This window comes from Entelurus aequoreus, linkage group LG09 (genome assembly GCF_033978785.1).
Source record: "Entelurus aequoreus isolate RoL-2023_Sb linkage group LG09, RoL_Eaeq_v1.1, whole genome shotgun sequence".
Lineage (NCBI taxonomy): Eukaryota > Metazoa > Chordata > Actinopteri > Syngnathiformes > Syngnathidae > Entelurus > Entelurus aequoreus.
In genome coordinates this window covers 38,278,987-38,296,697 of record NC_084739.1, presented here as the reverse complement: position 1 = coordinate 38,296,697, position 17,711 = coordinate 38,278,987, and the positions used below count along the sequence as shown (strand labels likewise).

The following is a 17,711-nucleotide window of genomic DNA, read 5'->3' as shown; positions in this document are numbered from 1 at the left end:
CCTACCAGACTTTTCCTGGTACAGTGGTATCTGAAATTTTGAGTGCCCCAATTTAAGAATATTTTGAAATGAGAGCTGTCTCTCGGCTAATTGTTATGCTTCAAGTTGGAAGCAAAAATTCAGTTACAAACATCCCTGTCATTAGTTGGCATATGAAATGTCACAGTGTACACCAAAAGATCCGCAAACAAACATCAGGTTTTACTCACTATCAATATCTCATGGCTAGAGATTGATATAACTTGGGAAGGAAGAACGTAAGTATGAAGGACAATGCTGGGAAGAAGCAGTAGATACTATTCATTGAATTAAAGAAATAAATCATCAAACACATGACTTGGCGAAGCAATTTCAGCATATCACTGCTAGTCTGCACCATACCGGAGCAGAATGACTCCAACGCAAGCCAAGGATGTTAAGATAATGTCCAAACGGCGGACATTTATCCATGAAAATATGGAGAAGCTGCTGATGGTGTGTTTGACGGGGAAGCAGCCGGAAGGAAATGTCGTAGAAGTCCACTCTCCAAAGTAAATGCTGTACATTATTGCATTACTTAATAAAACTACTGTAGTTGTTAGCATAGGTGCCGATCCCGTGGGGGCCTGAGCACCCACGGACAATGCCAAGCACCCACGTGGGATTGATGGCAATTTTCAATCTTTAAAATAATTTTTGTTGTGTTTGCTGTTGTTGTTTTTGTCTCTTTGTCATACCCCCCTCTTGTCCCCACAATTTCCCCCTCTGTCTTCCTTTTTTTTCTCTGTGTATCCCCTCATGCTCTGGCCCGACTGCACCAAATGATAATATAAATACATTTAATAAAGTCAAATACAAATAAGGGGCAGCACGGTGGAAGAGGGGTTTGTGCGTCTGCCTCACAATACGAAGGTCCTGAGTAGTCGTGAGTTCCATCCTGGCCTCGGGATCTTTCTGTGTGGAGTTTGCATGTTCTCCCCGTGACTGCGTGGGTTCCCTCCGGGTACTCCGGCTTCCTCCCACCTCCAAAGACATGCACCTGGGGATAGGTTGATTGGCAACACTAAAAAAATTGGCCCTAGTGTGTGAATGTGAGTATGAATGTTGTCTGTCTATCTGTGTTGGCCCTGCGATGGGGTGGCGACTTGTCCAGGGTGTACCCCGCCTTCCGCCCGGTTGTAGCTGAGATAGGCTCCAGCGTCCCCCGCGACCCCAAAGGGAATAAGCGGTAGAAATGGATGGAAATACAAATAAGGCAACAAGAGAAGTATCCCATACTTCTCTTTTGTAAAGTAAATTTGTACAGCCGATATGGGCATCTACATCAACAATATGATTTGCCTCAGAAGCTTGACAGGACAAAAATAAATAAATACATACTTTTTAAAATTTATTATTATTTCACAAAAATAATAAAGCCACCAATCATATGGGATATTAACTTCACTGAATGTCTTTTTTTTTTTTTTTAATACACACACACCGCTGTAGAAATGTTGATCGGCGCCTATGGACTTGTTAGTAGTACATTAGTTTGTATTGTTTTTATACAGTATTTCTTATCTAAAAGTTTTTATTGTTTTATGTTATACATCAACTTTGTGCTGTTTGGTGGGGAGAAGGACAAGCACCAATTAAATTGTTTATATTCCTTCAAGTGGGAGACGTTAATTTGAGATACAAGTGTTTTTAGTTAAGAGCTCCGTCACAGAACTAATTAAGTTCGTAAGTTGAGGTAATAATGTCCAAAGTGGATGTGCGCGTATTATGCAGAATGTATAGGGATTCCCTTCAATATTCTGCAAAGGTACACGGTTTTGTTCCATTTAAAATCCAAGCTGGGATTTCTAAAATGGAAAATGTTTCGATATCAAATGAGTCAACGATGAAAGGAGCGTATGTGTTGTGTTGCGACACGAGTTAGCGAAGCCATGAAGCATCCAGCGCTGTCCGCCCCCGACATTAACCCTGGCTATTTCCAGAAACTTCCAGCCCACTTTTCCACGTCACTTGAAGGAATCTTTTAAAGCGTCAGTCGCCAGTATTAAATGTCTCAGTACCCGGCAGCCAGCGGCATGCACGCCATGAAGATGCAGTCACCGACACCGAGCATGGCGAACGACAACGACCCGCTGCCCCTCGGCTGGGAAGTCAAAATCGACCCTCAGACGGGCTGGCCCTTCTTCGTGGATCACAACAACCGCACCACGACCTGGAACGACCCCAGACACGACACCCAAAAGGTAATAAGTTGTGGCGAGGATCGGAACTGTGTGTGTGTGTGTGTGTGTGTGCTAGAATAGACGTCGTGACGCCAGCGGCTGTTCGGACCCGTTAAACGTTGCGAGCTGCGCAGTTAGCCCCACCGCTGTATGACATGACAGGCCATATTTGCCCCCTCAACAGCCTTTTTACAACGACCACTGATCTAATAACATCAGTATCCCATGACTCATCCTGCAGTATATGTAAACACCACCTTCCACTTCCAATATCACTTATTTCATGGCGACAAACGCCTCCTCATACTAAACTTTTTCCATACAAGGCTTGAGGCTGGTCCACTTGGGCAAGGGGGGGTGGGGGGTGTAGACTATATGTTATGTCATGTCACATTTGCTGATGCATTGATCGAACGACAAAAAAGGGGGTTCTTACACGCTGCCACTTGTTAATCCTCAGCGAGACATAGCTGTGGAAGGCAGAAGCTGCTGGAAAGAAGGCAGCTGTCAGTGGATAAAATTGGTGCAATGCTGCTTGCTTGCCTGCAGAAGTCCCAGACTCAAATGGCCAGAGGGCAAAGGGTCACTCCTGGAAACATAGCAACTTTTGTTTTTGCACACGGAAACATTTCAAATCAGTTTCTGTGTCGACATTTTTCGGGGCTGGTTGACAATGATTACAGGAGGGACTCAATGAACTATGAATAAACCTGTTGCCTGTACTATACTGTCACTGGCAGGTATCAATCATCCCGGCAACAATGCAAAATACACTACCGTTCAAAAGTTTGGGGTCACATTGAAATGTCATTATTTTTGAAGGAAAAGCACAGTACTTTTCAATGAAGATAACTTTAAACTAGTCTTAACTTTAAAGAAATACACTCTATACATTGCTAATGTGGTAAATGACTATTCTAGCTGCAAATGTCTGGTTTTTGGTGCAATATCTAAATAGGTGTATAGAGGCCAATTTCCAGCAACTATCACTCCAGTGTTCTAATGGTACAATGTGTTTGCTCATTGGCTCAGAAGGCTAATTGATGATTAGAAAACCCTTGTGCAATCATGTTCACACATCTGAAAACAGTTTAGCTCGTTACAGAAGCTACAAAACTGACCTTCCTTTGAGCAGATTGAGTTTCTGGAGCATCACATTTGTGGGGTCAATTAAACGCTCAAAATGGCCAGAAAAAGAGAACTTTCATCTGAAACTCGACAGTCTATTCTTGTTCTTAGAAATGAAGGCTATTCCACAAAATTGTTTGGGTGACCCCAAACTTTTGAACGGTAGTGTACATTTTCTGTTATTGAAAAGTACATGTGTCTTATTTAAGCAGGAGCAAGTCTTCTAAAACGATTGTGAACATTGCTCTAAATTAGTAACCTGACTCTCACCAGATCCTTGTAGTTTGCTGAGCTCCACACAAGGATCTGGGCTCGAAGGCAATGCAAACTCCTTCAAGATAGCAAAAAATGATGAACCAATCAGGATCGCCGGGCGGGATTTCATAGATGTGACGTAGCGCCAAAGCGACTGTTTGATTCAAACAACAATGGCGAGGAGTTGTGTGCTGACATATTTTCTTTGCAGAAACAACATCGATCGTCTACTGACATTGCTGCGTTGTTTCAGTAAAAGTTCTCTAACTTTTCGCTCTGTCGTTATCCAATATGTCGGCTGTTCTGTTTTGGATTTCCCAGCGTCGCTCTCATCAGCGTCACGGGTTGATTTGGATGTGAGTGGTTGAAGTAGCACGTCATTCAAGATAGCGGACAAGTGGTTTATCCAATCTCATACAATGATTTTTTTACAAGGCCCCGCCTTCTGAAATACATCTCCTATTGAGAAGTCCCAGATCCTTGTGTGGAGCTCAGCGAACTACAAGGATCTGGCGAGAGTCAGGTTGCTAAATTAGGGCTGTCAAAAAAAAAACGAGTTAAGGGGAACTTCACTTTTTGGGGGAATTTTGTCCACCATTCACATTTCATAAGTAAGACAAGCACACATATGTTTTTTCTTTTTTTTAATGCACGGTAATTAGTAAATAAATGAGAGCAAAAGTCCGCTTACAATGGAGCCTACGGAAGTCGCTCTATTTTGCATATGAAGCGCTTAAAAAATATATCCAAACGCTTCCACCAACTTCTCAGTTTATGTCCTTTCAAGGGATGATTTATATTCTAGAATGAACTTCACGAGTTCAGAGGCGAGAGAGCAGCTTACCAGCAGCATACGGAAGTTGCCTCTCAATGCGCCCGCTTAATGTAGGTCCTTAAAGGGAAACTGCACTTTTTTAAAAAATGTTCCTATCGTTCACAATCATTATGAAAGACATGACGACGGATGTATTTTTTAAATTAATTCTAAATATTAAATATATGCGATCAAAAGACCGCTTACAATGGACTCAAATGGCCAGAGGGCAAAGGGTCACTCTTGGAGACGTAGCAACTTTCGTTTTTGCACACGGAAACATTTCAAATCAGTTTCTGCATTGACATTTTTCGGGGCCGGTTGTCAATGGCTACAGGAGGGACTCAATGAAGTATGAATAAACCTGTTGCTTGTACTATACTGTCACTGGCAGGTGTCTAGTCATCCTGACAACAATGCAGAATACATTTTCTGTTATTAAAAACACATTTAAGCAGGAGCAAGTCTTCTAAAACTATCATGGACATTGCTCTAAATTAGGGCTGTGAAAAATAACAAGTTAAAGGGGAACTGCACTTTTTGGGGGAATTTTGTCTACCATTCACATTTCTTTTGTAAGACAAGGCAAGCACACATTTGTTTTTTCTTTGTTTTTTCAAATGTTGTCCACCATTCACATTTCTTATGTAAGAGAAGCACACATATGTTTTTTCTTTTTTTTAATGCACTCTAACTAGTAAATAAATGCGAGCAAAAGTCTGCTTACAATGGAGCCTACGGAAGTCGCTCTATTCCGCATATGAAGCGCTTAAAAAAAACATCCAAACGCTTCCATCAACTTCTCAGGTTTATGTCATTTGAAGGTGAGAGGCATGATTTATATTCTAGAATTAACTTTCACGAGCTCAGAGGCGAGAGAGCAGCTCACCAGCAGCATACGGAAGTTGCCTCTCAATGCGCCGCTTAATGTAGGTCCTTAAAGGGCAACTGCACTTTTTTTGGAATTTTGCCTATCGTTCACAATCATTATGAAAGACATGATGACGGATGTGTTTTTTTAAATGCATTCTATATATTAAATAAATGCAATCAAAGAACCGCTTACAATAGATCCTATGGGATAGGGTTTTATATATATGATGTAAGTATATATGTAATGTATTAACGAGCACATTTATAACAACATTTAATATTTACGTATGTAGGTCATTTTAAGCATACGTGGTGCATTAATTAAAAAAATGCATCACGTTTGCTTTTTTTTTCTTCATCATTGATTTTTGCTCACTGCAGACTTTATGAAAGCCAACAAACATAATAAAACATCACTTACTGTATAAGGTCTGCTGTCATTAGGATGCTGACTGATAGAACGTTCATATATTTCCATTTAGATCAGGGGTGTCAAACTCATTTCGCATCGTGGGCCACATACGGCCTAGGGAGATGTCAAGTGGGCCGGACCATTACAATTATACCATACTCTGCTATAAATAACCAAAATATCATGTCTTTCCTTTGTTTTGGTGTAAAGAAGCACAAGAACATTAGGAAAATATTGAAATTTAATGAACTATCCTTTTACAAAACATTTCATGAAACACCTCATATTTCCTTAGACAAATGTGCAATTTACTTTTATCATTCACAAATATGCATTGCAACTGATCCCACTGATTGTACAAAAGCACAAAACTTTAATTGGTACTGAAAAATATAGTAATGCACTTTAAGATTAAATGAGACTTTTAAAGAAAGGAATTTTTAAACCACTTACACATACGCATATAAAATCTAAATGTAATCCCTGCGTACACCTTACAAACTAAGGAGAGTGATTTTAAATGTGTAATGAAGAAAGTGTTCGCCTGTCCTGTAAATCTGTAAACTTCATACATGAAACATACATACACATACAATACATACTGAACATTTATGGAGTTGTATGAACAGTAGAATTCCATCACACAACTTTTGTTTTGAAGCTGCTGACTAACATTAAAGTGCACATTTTTTAAATCACCACAGTAAGGATTCATCTTCACAGAGCTGTATTCTTTCAATGCAAACAGTATCTAAGGCAGCATTTTAAAGGTGTTAGTCTAGTCTGGACTTGTATTTGTTCCTGAAACTTGGCATCTTTTGGCCTGTACAAGTGCATCAACACCAGGTGTCATGTCCTGACTAGCTGTCACTTTCAGAATGTCATTTAAGTGCTTGTTTGTGAGCCTTGAACGCATTTTTGTTTTATTGATATTCATCACTGAGAAAATTTGTTCACTGACTTCTCGGCTCTGGATGAACGTTGACTGCTGTTTCCTCAGACCCGCCAGCAATTCGTTAATCTGATCTCTTCTCAGTTGTCCTTGCAAGCCGTCATATTTTTCGCTGTGATGAGTCTCGTAGTGGCGTCGAATATTATATTCCTTCAATACCGAAACTTGTTGCAAACACACCAAGCACGAAGGTTTTCCGTGCATCTCTGTAAATAAATAGGACGTGGTCCATTTTTCTTTGAAAATTCTACACTCCTTATCTACTTTTCTCCGTTTGGATAACGACATTTTGGCTAATGAGGGTGTAGCGGAGAGGTAGAGACCAAGGTATTAACAACGTCGTAACAAGCAGCAGATGGCGCATTGATACCGTCTGCTGTTTTCAGTCTGTCTCAGTGATGCGGCTTGTCTTCTACTCTGATGGAAAGAGTGCGCCCCTTAGCGGATAATCCATGAATTGCAGCGAATTTAAAATATTAATTCCATGTCTTTTATACATTTTTTCCACTTTCAAATTATCCTGCGGGCCTGATCGAACCTCCTTGGGGGCCGGTTCCGGCCCGCGGGCCGTATGTTTGACACCCCTGATTTAGATGAAACATGCCTCATAATCCTCGAGAAGAAACGGGGTGGGGTAGGGGCAACAGGTGCTTTCCATGTGGTTCTCGCCAGCTCCAGGTCCTATATGGCTGTCAATGTGTCCCAACTTGTCGGATTATATCAACAGCCACGGTCTGTCCAGGTGAAAGGCATGATTTATGATCTACAATAAACTTACAGGGAGCAGGGAAAGGAGGAAGCAGCTGATCAGTCGATGATGTAAACATTGGCACTCAGGGAGTGATCACGGCGCCGCTATAAATAGTTTGTCTGTGTTAGCGCTTATAATAACAGTATCACTAATACTTGGTTAATATTCAAGTCACGAAATGTGAATGGAGTATTGTTGCCGCTTTTTGAATGGTTATTTATTGGATGTTATGGGCGCAGTAGTTGTGCAGTTCCCCTTTAATGTTCACGCTTATAATAATAATAATATTGCTAATACATGGTTAATATGCAGGTCACGATATGTAAATGGAGTATTGTTGGCACTTTTGGATGGTTATTTATTGGATTTTATGATCAAAATAGACAAAGTAGACGAAATGGCGTTATGGCTCCCATCGGCTTCATTCTAAGCAGACTTTTAGTTACATTTATTTACGAGTTAGAATGCATTAAAACAGACATATGTGTTCTTGTCTCATTAAGATTGTAAATTATAGGCAAAACACCAAAAAAGTGCAGTTCCCCTTTAACTCAGGTGATTAATCACAAAAAAATATTGCATTAATCATGGATCATGCAATTTCTTTTAAGCGCAGATGCTCCACCGTATCCGCAGATGGTTACCCGAAAGGCATTGCAGGTTGTTATCAGGTCAATGCATACATCAGGGCAAAGATGAGTGATGAGACTTTGAAATAGCAAATGTCGCTTCAAAATACACCCTGACAATACTTTAGATAAAACTGTAAACAGGTTTTGAGCAAATAAATTACTTACATTGAATTAAAACATTAAACATGTTCCTGAATGACATTCATGTCAACATATGGGGGGGGGTTTAGGTTAATTTAAGTTACCGTATTTTTCGGAGTATAAGTCGCTCCGGAGTGTAAGTTGCACCGGCCGAAAATGCATAATAAAGAAGGAAAAAAACGTATATAAGTCGCACTGGAGTATAAATCACATTTTTTGGGGAAATTTATTTGATAAAACCCAACACCAAGAATAGACATTTGAAAGGCAATTGAAAATAAATAAAGAATAGTGAACAACAGGCTGAATAAGTGTACGTTATATGACGCTTAAATAACCAACTGAGAACGTGCCTGGTATGTTAACGTAACATATTATGGTGTGAGTCATTCAAATAACTATAACATATAGAACATGCTATACGTTTACCAAACAATCTGTCACTCCTAATCGCTAAACCCGATGAAATCTTATACGTCTAGTCTCTTACGTGAATGAGCTAAATAATATTATTTTATATTTTACGGTAATGTGTTAATAATTTCACACATAAGTCGCTCCTGAGTATAAGTCGCACCCCCGGCCAAACTATGAAAAAAACTGACTTATAGTCCGAAAAATACGGTATGTAAGCAAGTAATTTGCTGTGATTAGTCATTAAAAATCAAAATTTAAAAGTGTGTAAATCTGATAAAAAATATTTATCATTTGACAGCACTATTATAAATATGTTCAGAATGGGCAATCCATGTGTCATAGTAAAAAAATATTACATGCGGGGTGACATGTAAACAATGGCAATGGCTTATAGTTTTTTTTCGAAAATGCATACAAGATTACATTTTAGTACTTCACCTGTACATGTCACTGATGTTAAATGTTTATCCATTTCATTTGTCATTTACATGCATTGTGCATTATTTTCAGCTTGTAAAATTATAATATACAATTTATGAGCTTTTGCTTCTTCCTGCTCTCTTTTGGACACACCATGTTTTTTTATTTTGTTTAAATTGTATACCGGTAGATGGAAAATATTGATGGTTGTTTTGATCAAAATAAAGAATAAGACAGTAATTATTCTCTATAAAAAATCAATTAGAATAAACTAGCTGGGTTGTCAATTTCTTCCTGAAATAGTAGAAGAAACTACTTTTGCCTATGCTGTAAGCAAAAGTTGCGTTGTCTGCACGTCCTCAGCTCATTGTCTCTTTGTGCCAGACACGTTTAATTTTCTTCCTGTCTAGAGTCATGTCTGTTTATGTATTTATCATTATTTTCATGGACTTGTTTGTTCAACTCGTTGTTTCTAACCTTTCAACTATCAAGATGTTCAACAATTCTGACTTATCTTAACATTTCTAACAAGAAAGTTGTGACTGCAACAGATCAGTTTTGCTTTCCTCCCGCCATGTTTGCTGCTATGCGATAAACATCCAGCTGTCTCAAAAGCGGAATCGCGTCACGCTGACTTAGTAACCATACGCAGTGAAGACGATTATACCCCAACCACAAAGACAGGATCCGAATGTGTGTATTCATGGACACCGTTTGGAATAACAATCAGCATAAACCACCCCTCTCGTTCGGTATTAAATTTATTTCCGAATGGACTGCATCGGATTACAATTTTTCTAATTGTAACATTTTTGGACCTTTTATTGTGATTATTTGTGTCCATGTAAAAATGATTTTTTCCTCTACGAGATTATTTTGGAGTTTCCAGACAATTTGGTTTTCAACGGCCCTTTGGAACGAATTAATAACAAAATCCGAGTTTCCACTGTACATGTTCTCACTGTAACGTAACAATGTTATAGTACAGGTATGTTAAATGGAAACCGGTCAAACAATAGGACTAAGCGGAAAGCAGAAGCTCTAGCTGAAGCCAGTTTCCCTCTACACAAGCTCATCGATTGGCTTTGTAGTTTCCTGCTAACGTGTGATTGGTTGTCCCTGCTGTCACTACATCTGGTTGTTAATAGCACCTGGACTTGCACAACAGTGTTTTTTGCTAGTTGGCCAGGACTATGTGTTCATCTGCCACCATCAGTTGTTGACATGTGGGTGGTTGTTCTGCCTGGGTCATGTCAGTTAGACAGATTTTAATGTCAAAGCTTTCATTTATTTTAGCACTTGCATCTGTGTTTGCGTGCATGCATTTGGTAATTGGGTACGGTAATTAGCTGTACGCCCTCTAAAAAAATAAATGTTTTTACTGTATGTGATTTTAGCAATGGTGCAGGAGGAATATTTAAAGCCACTATACCAAGAAGGTGATATATTTTGAATCCCTCTGTTAAAAATGTTACATTTTAACCTGTAACCTTTGCATATGTGTCACACAGCTTTGATTTTGTAGCGCACATTCATTTGGACTGTATTTTGGCTTTACTTAAATGTAAATATCAGTTTGTAGTAGGGATGTCCGATAATATCGGCAGGCCGATAAATGCGTTAAAATGTAATATCGTAAATTATCGGTATCGTTTTTTTTTAATTATCTGTATAGTTTTTTTTATTTTTATTTTTTTATTAAATCAACATAAAAAACACAAGATACACTTACAATTAGTGCACCAACCCAAAAAACCTTCTCCCCCCATTTCTTTCTGTTATCAATATTCTGGTTCCTACATTATATATCAATATATATCAATACAGTCTGCAAGGGATACAGTCTGTAAGCACACATGATTGTGCGTGCTGCTGGTCCACTTGTTAGGACTTGGCAAGAATGAGGACTCAGTTGCAGACAGGAAACGTTTGACGCAGGCTTTTATTCTGCTGTTTTCTATGATCTCTCTTCAGACAGAGTGAATAAAAAATTGGCTACAAACTCTATACTTGATATACTAGAGTAAAAAGGAAACGTAGCACAGGGCATAAAACAATAAACAGAAAATCACTCCAAAGGGAGGAAAAAGGACAATATCAAAATTTACACTGATCTAATAACAAAAACAACAACCTATGATAAGCTACCCAAAAGGAAAAGCGCTCACAAAGAGGAAGAGACAAAACGCTATAAACAGAAACTACTCTATAAAGAGTTAAGAAATATCTACAAATTAAAGCGCTCCAAGAGGAGGGAAAAAAAGGCAGAGCACTATGAAATTAGCTCAAACAAAACTGACCAAAAACTTTAGCAAATCAAAATCACTCTTCAGAGGGAACAGAGAAATCAAAGAATAAATCAAGGCAATACTCAACGACTTGGACGAGACTGTGGAAGACTGCTGGAGGTACATGACGAGACGAAACACTCTGGCACAGGACAGGAGGAGGACGAGACATTTATACACATGAGGGAGGGTGACACAGGTGGGCACAATCAGGCAATCAGGAGAGACATCAGACCAGTGAAACAGGAGGAAGGGCAAGTGATCTGAAATGAGAGGGAGAGTTAACATTTCAAAATAAAACAGGATATGACAAGACCACATGAAACCAGACAAAACTTCACCCAGGTGTGACACCACTAATAGTACTAACCTTTAACAGTTAATTTTACTCATTTTCATTAATTACTAGTTACTATGTAACTGTTTTTATATTGTTTTACTTTCTTTTTTATTCAAGAAAATGTTTTTAATTTAGTTATCTTATTTTATTATTTTTTTAAAAAAGTACCTTATCTTCACCATACATGGTTGTCCAAATTAGGCATAATAATGTGTTAATTCCACGACTGCATATATCGGTTGATATCGGTATCGGTAATTAAAGAGTTGGACAATATCGGAATATCGGATATCGGCAAAAAGCCATTATCGGACATCCCTAGTTTGTAGGAGTAGGGATTGAATAATTTTTGAGCTTCATCCAAACATAACACTCCCTCTGCTCATCCATCCAATGATACAATACAATTTTTTTTGTGAAAATCCTTCAAATGTGATATTTAAATTATTGATAGTACATTTCAGTTCATATTTTTACTTACTCTTTCAGGTCAGAGAGGTGTCAACTAATGGACCCAGCATTCTATTAGAACCAAGCCCTCAGGAGACAAAAAAGAGCTTTGTGAAAGAGATGAAGCACCCCATCCTTCGCCCGGGTTATGTCCCAATCCCAGTCTTCCATGAGGGTGCAGATCTCAACCCGCAACAGCACCCTTGCTATTCTTACATCCAGCCAACCGCTGCACAGAACATCCGGACAGAAGGGCGGATTCCTTCTCCAACACCAGGTCTTCATTGTAGGCCTAGATCACCCTTACATGGACCTGGTGACATCTGCTCCACGGGGCCTGGAAAGGCCAGCTCACCTGTTTCACAAACAGCTGAGGTTGGTTTCTAATAAAGAAAAAACATACTGTACAGTGTTTATGTTCAATGCAATGCAAATGAAAATTCAATTGTCTCTAATTTCTGCTAAATTGTTTTTAAGGTATACACTGGTCCGCATAACCAACCCCCACGTCCCAGTAGCACTGGTCTGCAAGCAGGTTACATCTCCATACCTGTAATCCATGAGGGTGGAGGGGGCCAGATGCAAGCACAGCCTCCTTTAAATCAGTCCATCCACTCTCAGCGTGTCCCCTACACGGAGCATCAGCAGCCTTTCCACCGCCTTCAGCAAGATGAATGGCCCGGTTATTCTGCAGCAATGCAGCCTCCGCGGGAAAGAGCTTCTCCCACAATGTTTCCCCAGCATCGTGACGCTGCTGCTATTCACCTGCCACATACTAGAAGAAGCCAGTCACCTATTGTTACACAGGTGTTGGGTGAAAGACCACAGGTAATAAACTTGGAGTGCTTTAAAGGGGAACTACACTTTTTTTTAAATTCATAATCGTTATTTGAGACAAGAACTTACATGTCGCTTTTTTTTTTGCAGTCTATGTAGCTAATGAGAATCATCTATTCCCCCAAAAAGCCCTCTAAAAAACATCTAAAACCCGCCAACAATACTCCATCTACATGCTGTGACCTGCATCATAATTAAGTATTAGTGACATTATTATTGGAAGAGCAAAGACAAGAAACTATTTTTAGTAACACAACGCCTCGATCACGGAGGTCATGTATCTACTGCAGCTCTTGACCTACTGAGCTGCTGCATCTCCTCTGAGTTGGTTAAAGTTCATGATAGATTATAAATGCTGCCTCACACCTGTATAGTAGAATGTTTTGGCCATAAACCAAGAAGTTGGTTAATTTAGACCTGAGGAGAAAGACTTCGTGAGATACCGTTTTCTGCCGGCATTGTTTACCTGAGGAGTGAGAATTATGATGAATTAATCTAAATGGGGAGCACAAGTCTTGTGCTGAAAGATATCAACATCCCGTCAGTCGGCATCCCAGTTAGAACGGACACTGTATGGCAGGTGATTGTTTTATTCTGTTTGTAGTTTGTATTTTTTGTTTAGTACTTTGCACTACATGATGCTTAGTGTTTCACTAGAGCTGGACCTGCCTAACACGAGGGCTGGGCGATTATATGATCGTGATCGATAATCGGGAGTCATTTGAGTTCGATTATGGTGATCAACTAGTAGTATATTTCCTCGTTCAAACATGGCGGAAATGTCTCTTAGAAGATACCGCAGTAGTAAACAGTATGGTAGCAACGGTGCTTGTTATAATTCTGCACGGGACAGTCCGCCTTTATTGACCTTGATCCTGCGTGTATCTGTGAATGTGTGTGTGTAAGTTTGCGTGTCATGTTTGTGTGAATGTGTTTGTGTCCGTATGAGTGTGCGACCATCCCTGTCCACCGTCTCGAAAGTCAGGCTCATCACGTCGTAATTAATGTCCAATCAGCATCGTGCGTCCAGAAGAACAAAATAAAGAAATATGGCTAACACTGGCATAGACAAAGCAGCAACTTTAGTGACAGACTGCTTGAGTTGATGTTGTAATCCTGCCCTGAATGCGGACTCGCAGGCAGGCACAGAATGTCTTTGTGACATAACTACTGCATTGGTCCCGACTTGGAGAACAAGCACACCTACTAATTTAATCAGAAAACATTTATTTTATATGTAAACATTTTTGAACCAGACTTTTTGTTTGTGTTTGCTCTGATTAAACTCCTCTGATATAATTTGTACTAAAAAAACTCTGCAGACACGTTTTTTTCAAATCATTTTTGAGTTTGTGGATACAAACATTTTGTTCTTTAAATAATCATTAACATGTTTTATATGTTGGTACACATTATTTTACAGTACCTCAAATTCAAATTGCACTTTCATGTATTTTCATTAAATATAAGATACAGAATTTGAGTTTAAAAAACCTCCAAAATCTGGGTCACCGCTTGCCATTTGCCAAAGCACTGGCGAGAAGCACTGATATATACAAGTAATCAAAGAATTCAAATAAAAATGTACCATTTGAAAGTGTTGTTTAGTAAATGTTAACTTAAAATAAAAGTATTGCAGTATTCAGTGCACCAATAATACTGTGTTTATTGCAGAAGGAAGTTTGTGATGACAAGCAAATTAACAAAAGAAGTTTGAGAGGAAAAAAAGCTGTTCTCTTTACTACCTCCCCAAAACATTCTGTAAAAGAAGCTAAACCGTGGCCTTAAAAACCGAGATAGGGACCATAGCAATCAATCAATCAATCAACCTGGGTTCGATCGAACCCTAGGGGTTCGGTGAGTCGGCCTCAGGGGTTCGGCGGAGCCTCTGCCACGGAGGTAAAGACACATCCGACTTATCGTGTAAATAAAAACTTCTCCCTATCAGCGTATAATGGATACCCCCAAACAATGTTCCCTCTAATTTTCCATCTGATTTGCAGGTTGTTTGATTAATCGATTGAAACTTTTACTAGCAGATTGCAAAGGAAGAGAATACATTATATGAAACAGTACAGTTTACACAGTACAGTACATATTCCGTACCATTGACCACTAAATGGTAACACCCGAATAAGTTTTTCAACTTGTTTAAGTCGGGGTCCACGTTAATCAATTCATGGTTATGTGTGTAAGGTGTGTAATTTGTTTTGAGTTCATGCACTGTGTTGGTTTTGTTCTTTGAACAAGGTGATGTTCATGCACGGTTCATTTTGTACAACAGTAAAAAAACATAACTTTTTCTTGAATTTGAAAAAAAATATATATATATATTTTTCACTAAAGTAGGGTTCGGTGAATGCGCATATGAAACTGGTGGGGTTCGGTACCTCCAACAAGGTTAAGAACCACTGATATATATATATATATATAGAATGGGCAATCTACATATATATAAATATATTACTTACAACATGTACATAAAAACTGCTTTTTTTGAGGGCTCTATATGCGGAATAGATCGAATCCTCATACCTGCTTTGTTAACCACCTTTTGCTAGCATATTTTTACGATTTAGAATGCATACAAAAAGAGAAAGACATGTGTTCTTGTTTCCCATAGGGAGTGTGAATGATATCTAAAATATCCAAAAAAAGATCAGTTCCCCTTAACTTGAGATGTCACCTGACATGAATGTTGGTATGTGCTAAATGTATTGCATTGCTAATTATTTATAATTTCCATAGCATATCGTCATGAGAGAGCCACCTCAGAAAATGGAGCAGGATCAAATGAGCCCTCAGCCAAGACCGGAGAACGTTCAGGTCTCTCAGCCTATGTGCACAGATGCGGACAGCCAAAAGCCTAATTTTCAACAGCCTTCACCTCAGCAACACCAACACTTCCAACAGCCTCTGCCTCAGCAACCTCAGCAGTTCCAGCAGGCACCACCTCCGGCATCTCCACAGCCACAGCAGGCCGAGCAACTACCACAACAGTTCCCACAGCCTCAACAGGCCGAGCAATTAACGCAACAGTTCCCACAGCCGCAACAGGCAGAGCTATTACCACAACAGTTCCAACAGCCGCAACAGGCAGAGCTATTACCACAACAGTTCCAACAGCCGCAACAGGCAGAGCAGCACACTGCAGACATCACAGTTGAAATACCATCAAAACCAGAAGCTCATGAAGCTGCAGCTGTTGCCACAGATGTCCCACCTGTAAAGGTAGAGGCAGAGCAACCACCCCAGTGCCCTGTTCACCCAGGCCTGGCCAAAGTACAGAAGATAGTTGAACGGGTTGCTAAACTGGAGCAGGAGGTGAAATGTTTTGAAGGAAAAAAGAATGATAAGAAATACTTGTTGCTGGAGGAATTGCTGACAAAAGAGCTCTTAGCGTTAGATTCGGTCGACCCAGAGGGCCGCGCGGATGTGCGGCAGGGAAGACGGGATGGAGTCCGTCGCGTTCAGAACATACTGGAGGAACTAGAGCAACTGGAGGAACCGTCAACCAGGCCTACCAGCCAGGCCTCGACGGAGGGAGACAACTTAATACAGAAACGAGAACCCAGCATGATCACCAAGGAGAATGCTGAGATGGCGAAGGAAATATCCTAACTGGAAGATGCAGGTGTTTGTTTGATAGAGAACAGGTGTGTTCCAGATCATGCTTGCTCTGCACAGTATTTGTGAAAGTTGCATGCGGTCATTAACTGTGTTGGTATTTCTTGCCATTTAGCACATACAGTAATTAATGTTTCACTAGACAACGTTGTTGCTGTTATGTTTCTCAAGACGACATTGTTGCCTTCAGTGTTGTGCAGGTGTCTTCATAATAAGGCAGCTGTCATGAGTAGGATGTTGACATTCAGTTTTAGTGAAATTAAAGTTTGATTAAGAGGCCTTTATAAAAGAAATCAAGTATTTTCTTAACAAATGTTATGTGTAGTTGCCTTCTGTCTTGATTCAATATTATACAGAGCTTTCCCTTATCCACTCAGCACATTTGTTTGCACACACGAGTAGAATGACTGCAGACATTTGGGGCTTTAGAGCAGTACACTTTGCAAACCACTGTCAATAGAAAATCAATTCCCCTTTACTACCATTTGGACTTTTTTGTGTCAAAACACAATATATCATTTATTTAGGATGCTGCTTTTTGGTACAGAAATTAATTTGTCATCTTTGCACTTTGTCATCTTGGGAATGTATCACACTGATCAGCATCAATTTTGGAATACTTGTTACACCAGCTTTGATTGATGTGTTTTGAGTGATTGTATAGACATTGGTTAACTTGTCATTTCAAAGCATTGTACCAGTATTTATATTTTACGATATTATGAATGTGACAAATGGACCTGAGATGTGAGACAATCAGCACTTGGTGCTAGTAAGGCATCAAGAGTCGGATTTGTTAGAATGTTTTTGCAGAATTACCAAAGCCACAATCTGTAATAGGGCAGACAAAAACTGCCTTAGGTGCAACAAGGAACCAAGCTATCACTTGACATGTGTCAAAAAATTGTTTTATGATTGATCTTGCACCATTTACGTAACGATTAGTCACCAAAGTGAGCCCTCGATAATGCCTTATCCATACACCCCTCACAAATTATCGATTGTGGCTTAGTATTGATCACGGGTAATGAGTAGCAGATAAACGCTTTGTTAAAAGCAAGATCTATTGGTAAGGTTGAAATAAATTGTGTTTGACAGTATTTTTGACTAATATGTTGGTCCCCAAAATAAATATAATTTCTGATTAAGTTATAAGATGACTTGAAATGTTTT

The 17,711-nt window shown here is 39.4% G+C and overlaps 2 protein-coding genes across 3 annotated transcripts in view; one reads left to right on the top strand and one right to left on the bottom strand.

Moving 5' to 3' along the window:
* The window catches only part of tial1 (TIA1 cytotoxic granule-associated RNA binding protein-like 1), a 44,181-nt gene extending 32,764 nt beyond the window's left edge, over nucleotides 1–11,417 (bottom strand). Inside the window, exon 1 of one of the 2 annotated variants that reach the window (XM_062058726.1) lies at nucleotides 11,373–11,417. In XM_062058726.1, coding sequence (XP_061914710.1) covers nucleotides 11,373–11,410 — 38 coding nt within the window. In that variant the 5' untranslated portion in view covers nucleotides 11,411–11,417. Of the gene's footprint in view, nucleotides 1–2,637; nucleotides 2,783–11,372 lie in introns of those variants that run through there. The other variant, XM_062058728.1, reaches the window with a different exon arrangement.
* Nucleotides 1,713–17,686, top strand: bag3 (BCL2 associated athanogene 3). Its single transcript, XM_062058725.1, has 4 exons — nucleotides 1,713–2,222; nucleotides 12,114–12,449; nucleotides 12,552–12,902; nucleotides 15,660–17,686. The coding sequence occupies exons 1-4, from the start codon at nucleotides 2,028–2,030 to the stop codon at nucleotides 16,530–16,532; spliced, it is 1,755 nt and encodes a 584-aa protein (XP_061914709.1). The 5' UTR covers nucleotides 1,713–2,027; the 3' UTR covers nucleotides 16,533–17,686.
* The last annotated feature ends 25 nt before the right edge of the window (nucleotides 17,687–17,711 follow it).

Bases quoted from the DNA above. Each gene is read 5' to 3' on its own strand.
- bag3 (XM_062058725.1), top strand. From the start codon at position 2,028: ATGTCTCAGTACCCGGCAGCCAGCGGCATGCACGCCATGAAGATGCAG. The intron at 12,450-12,551 runs GTTGGTTTCTAA...ATTGTTTTTAAG, and splicing joins CTGTTTCACAAACAGCTGAG to GTATACACTGGTCCGCATAA. The intron at 12,903-15,659 runs GTAATAAACTTG...TAATTTCCATAG, and splicing joins TGTTGGGTGAAAGACCACAG to CATATCGTCATGAGAGAGCC.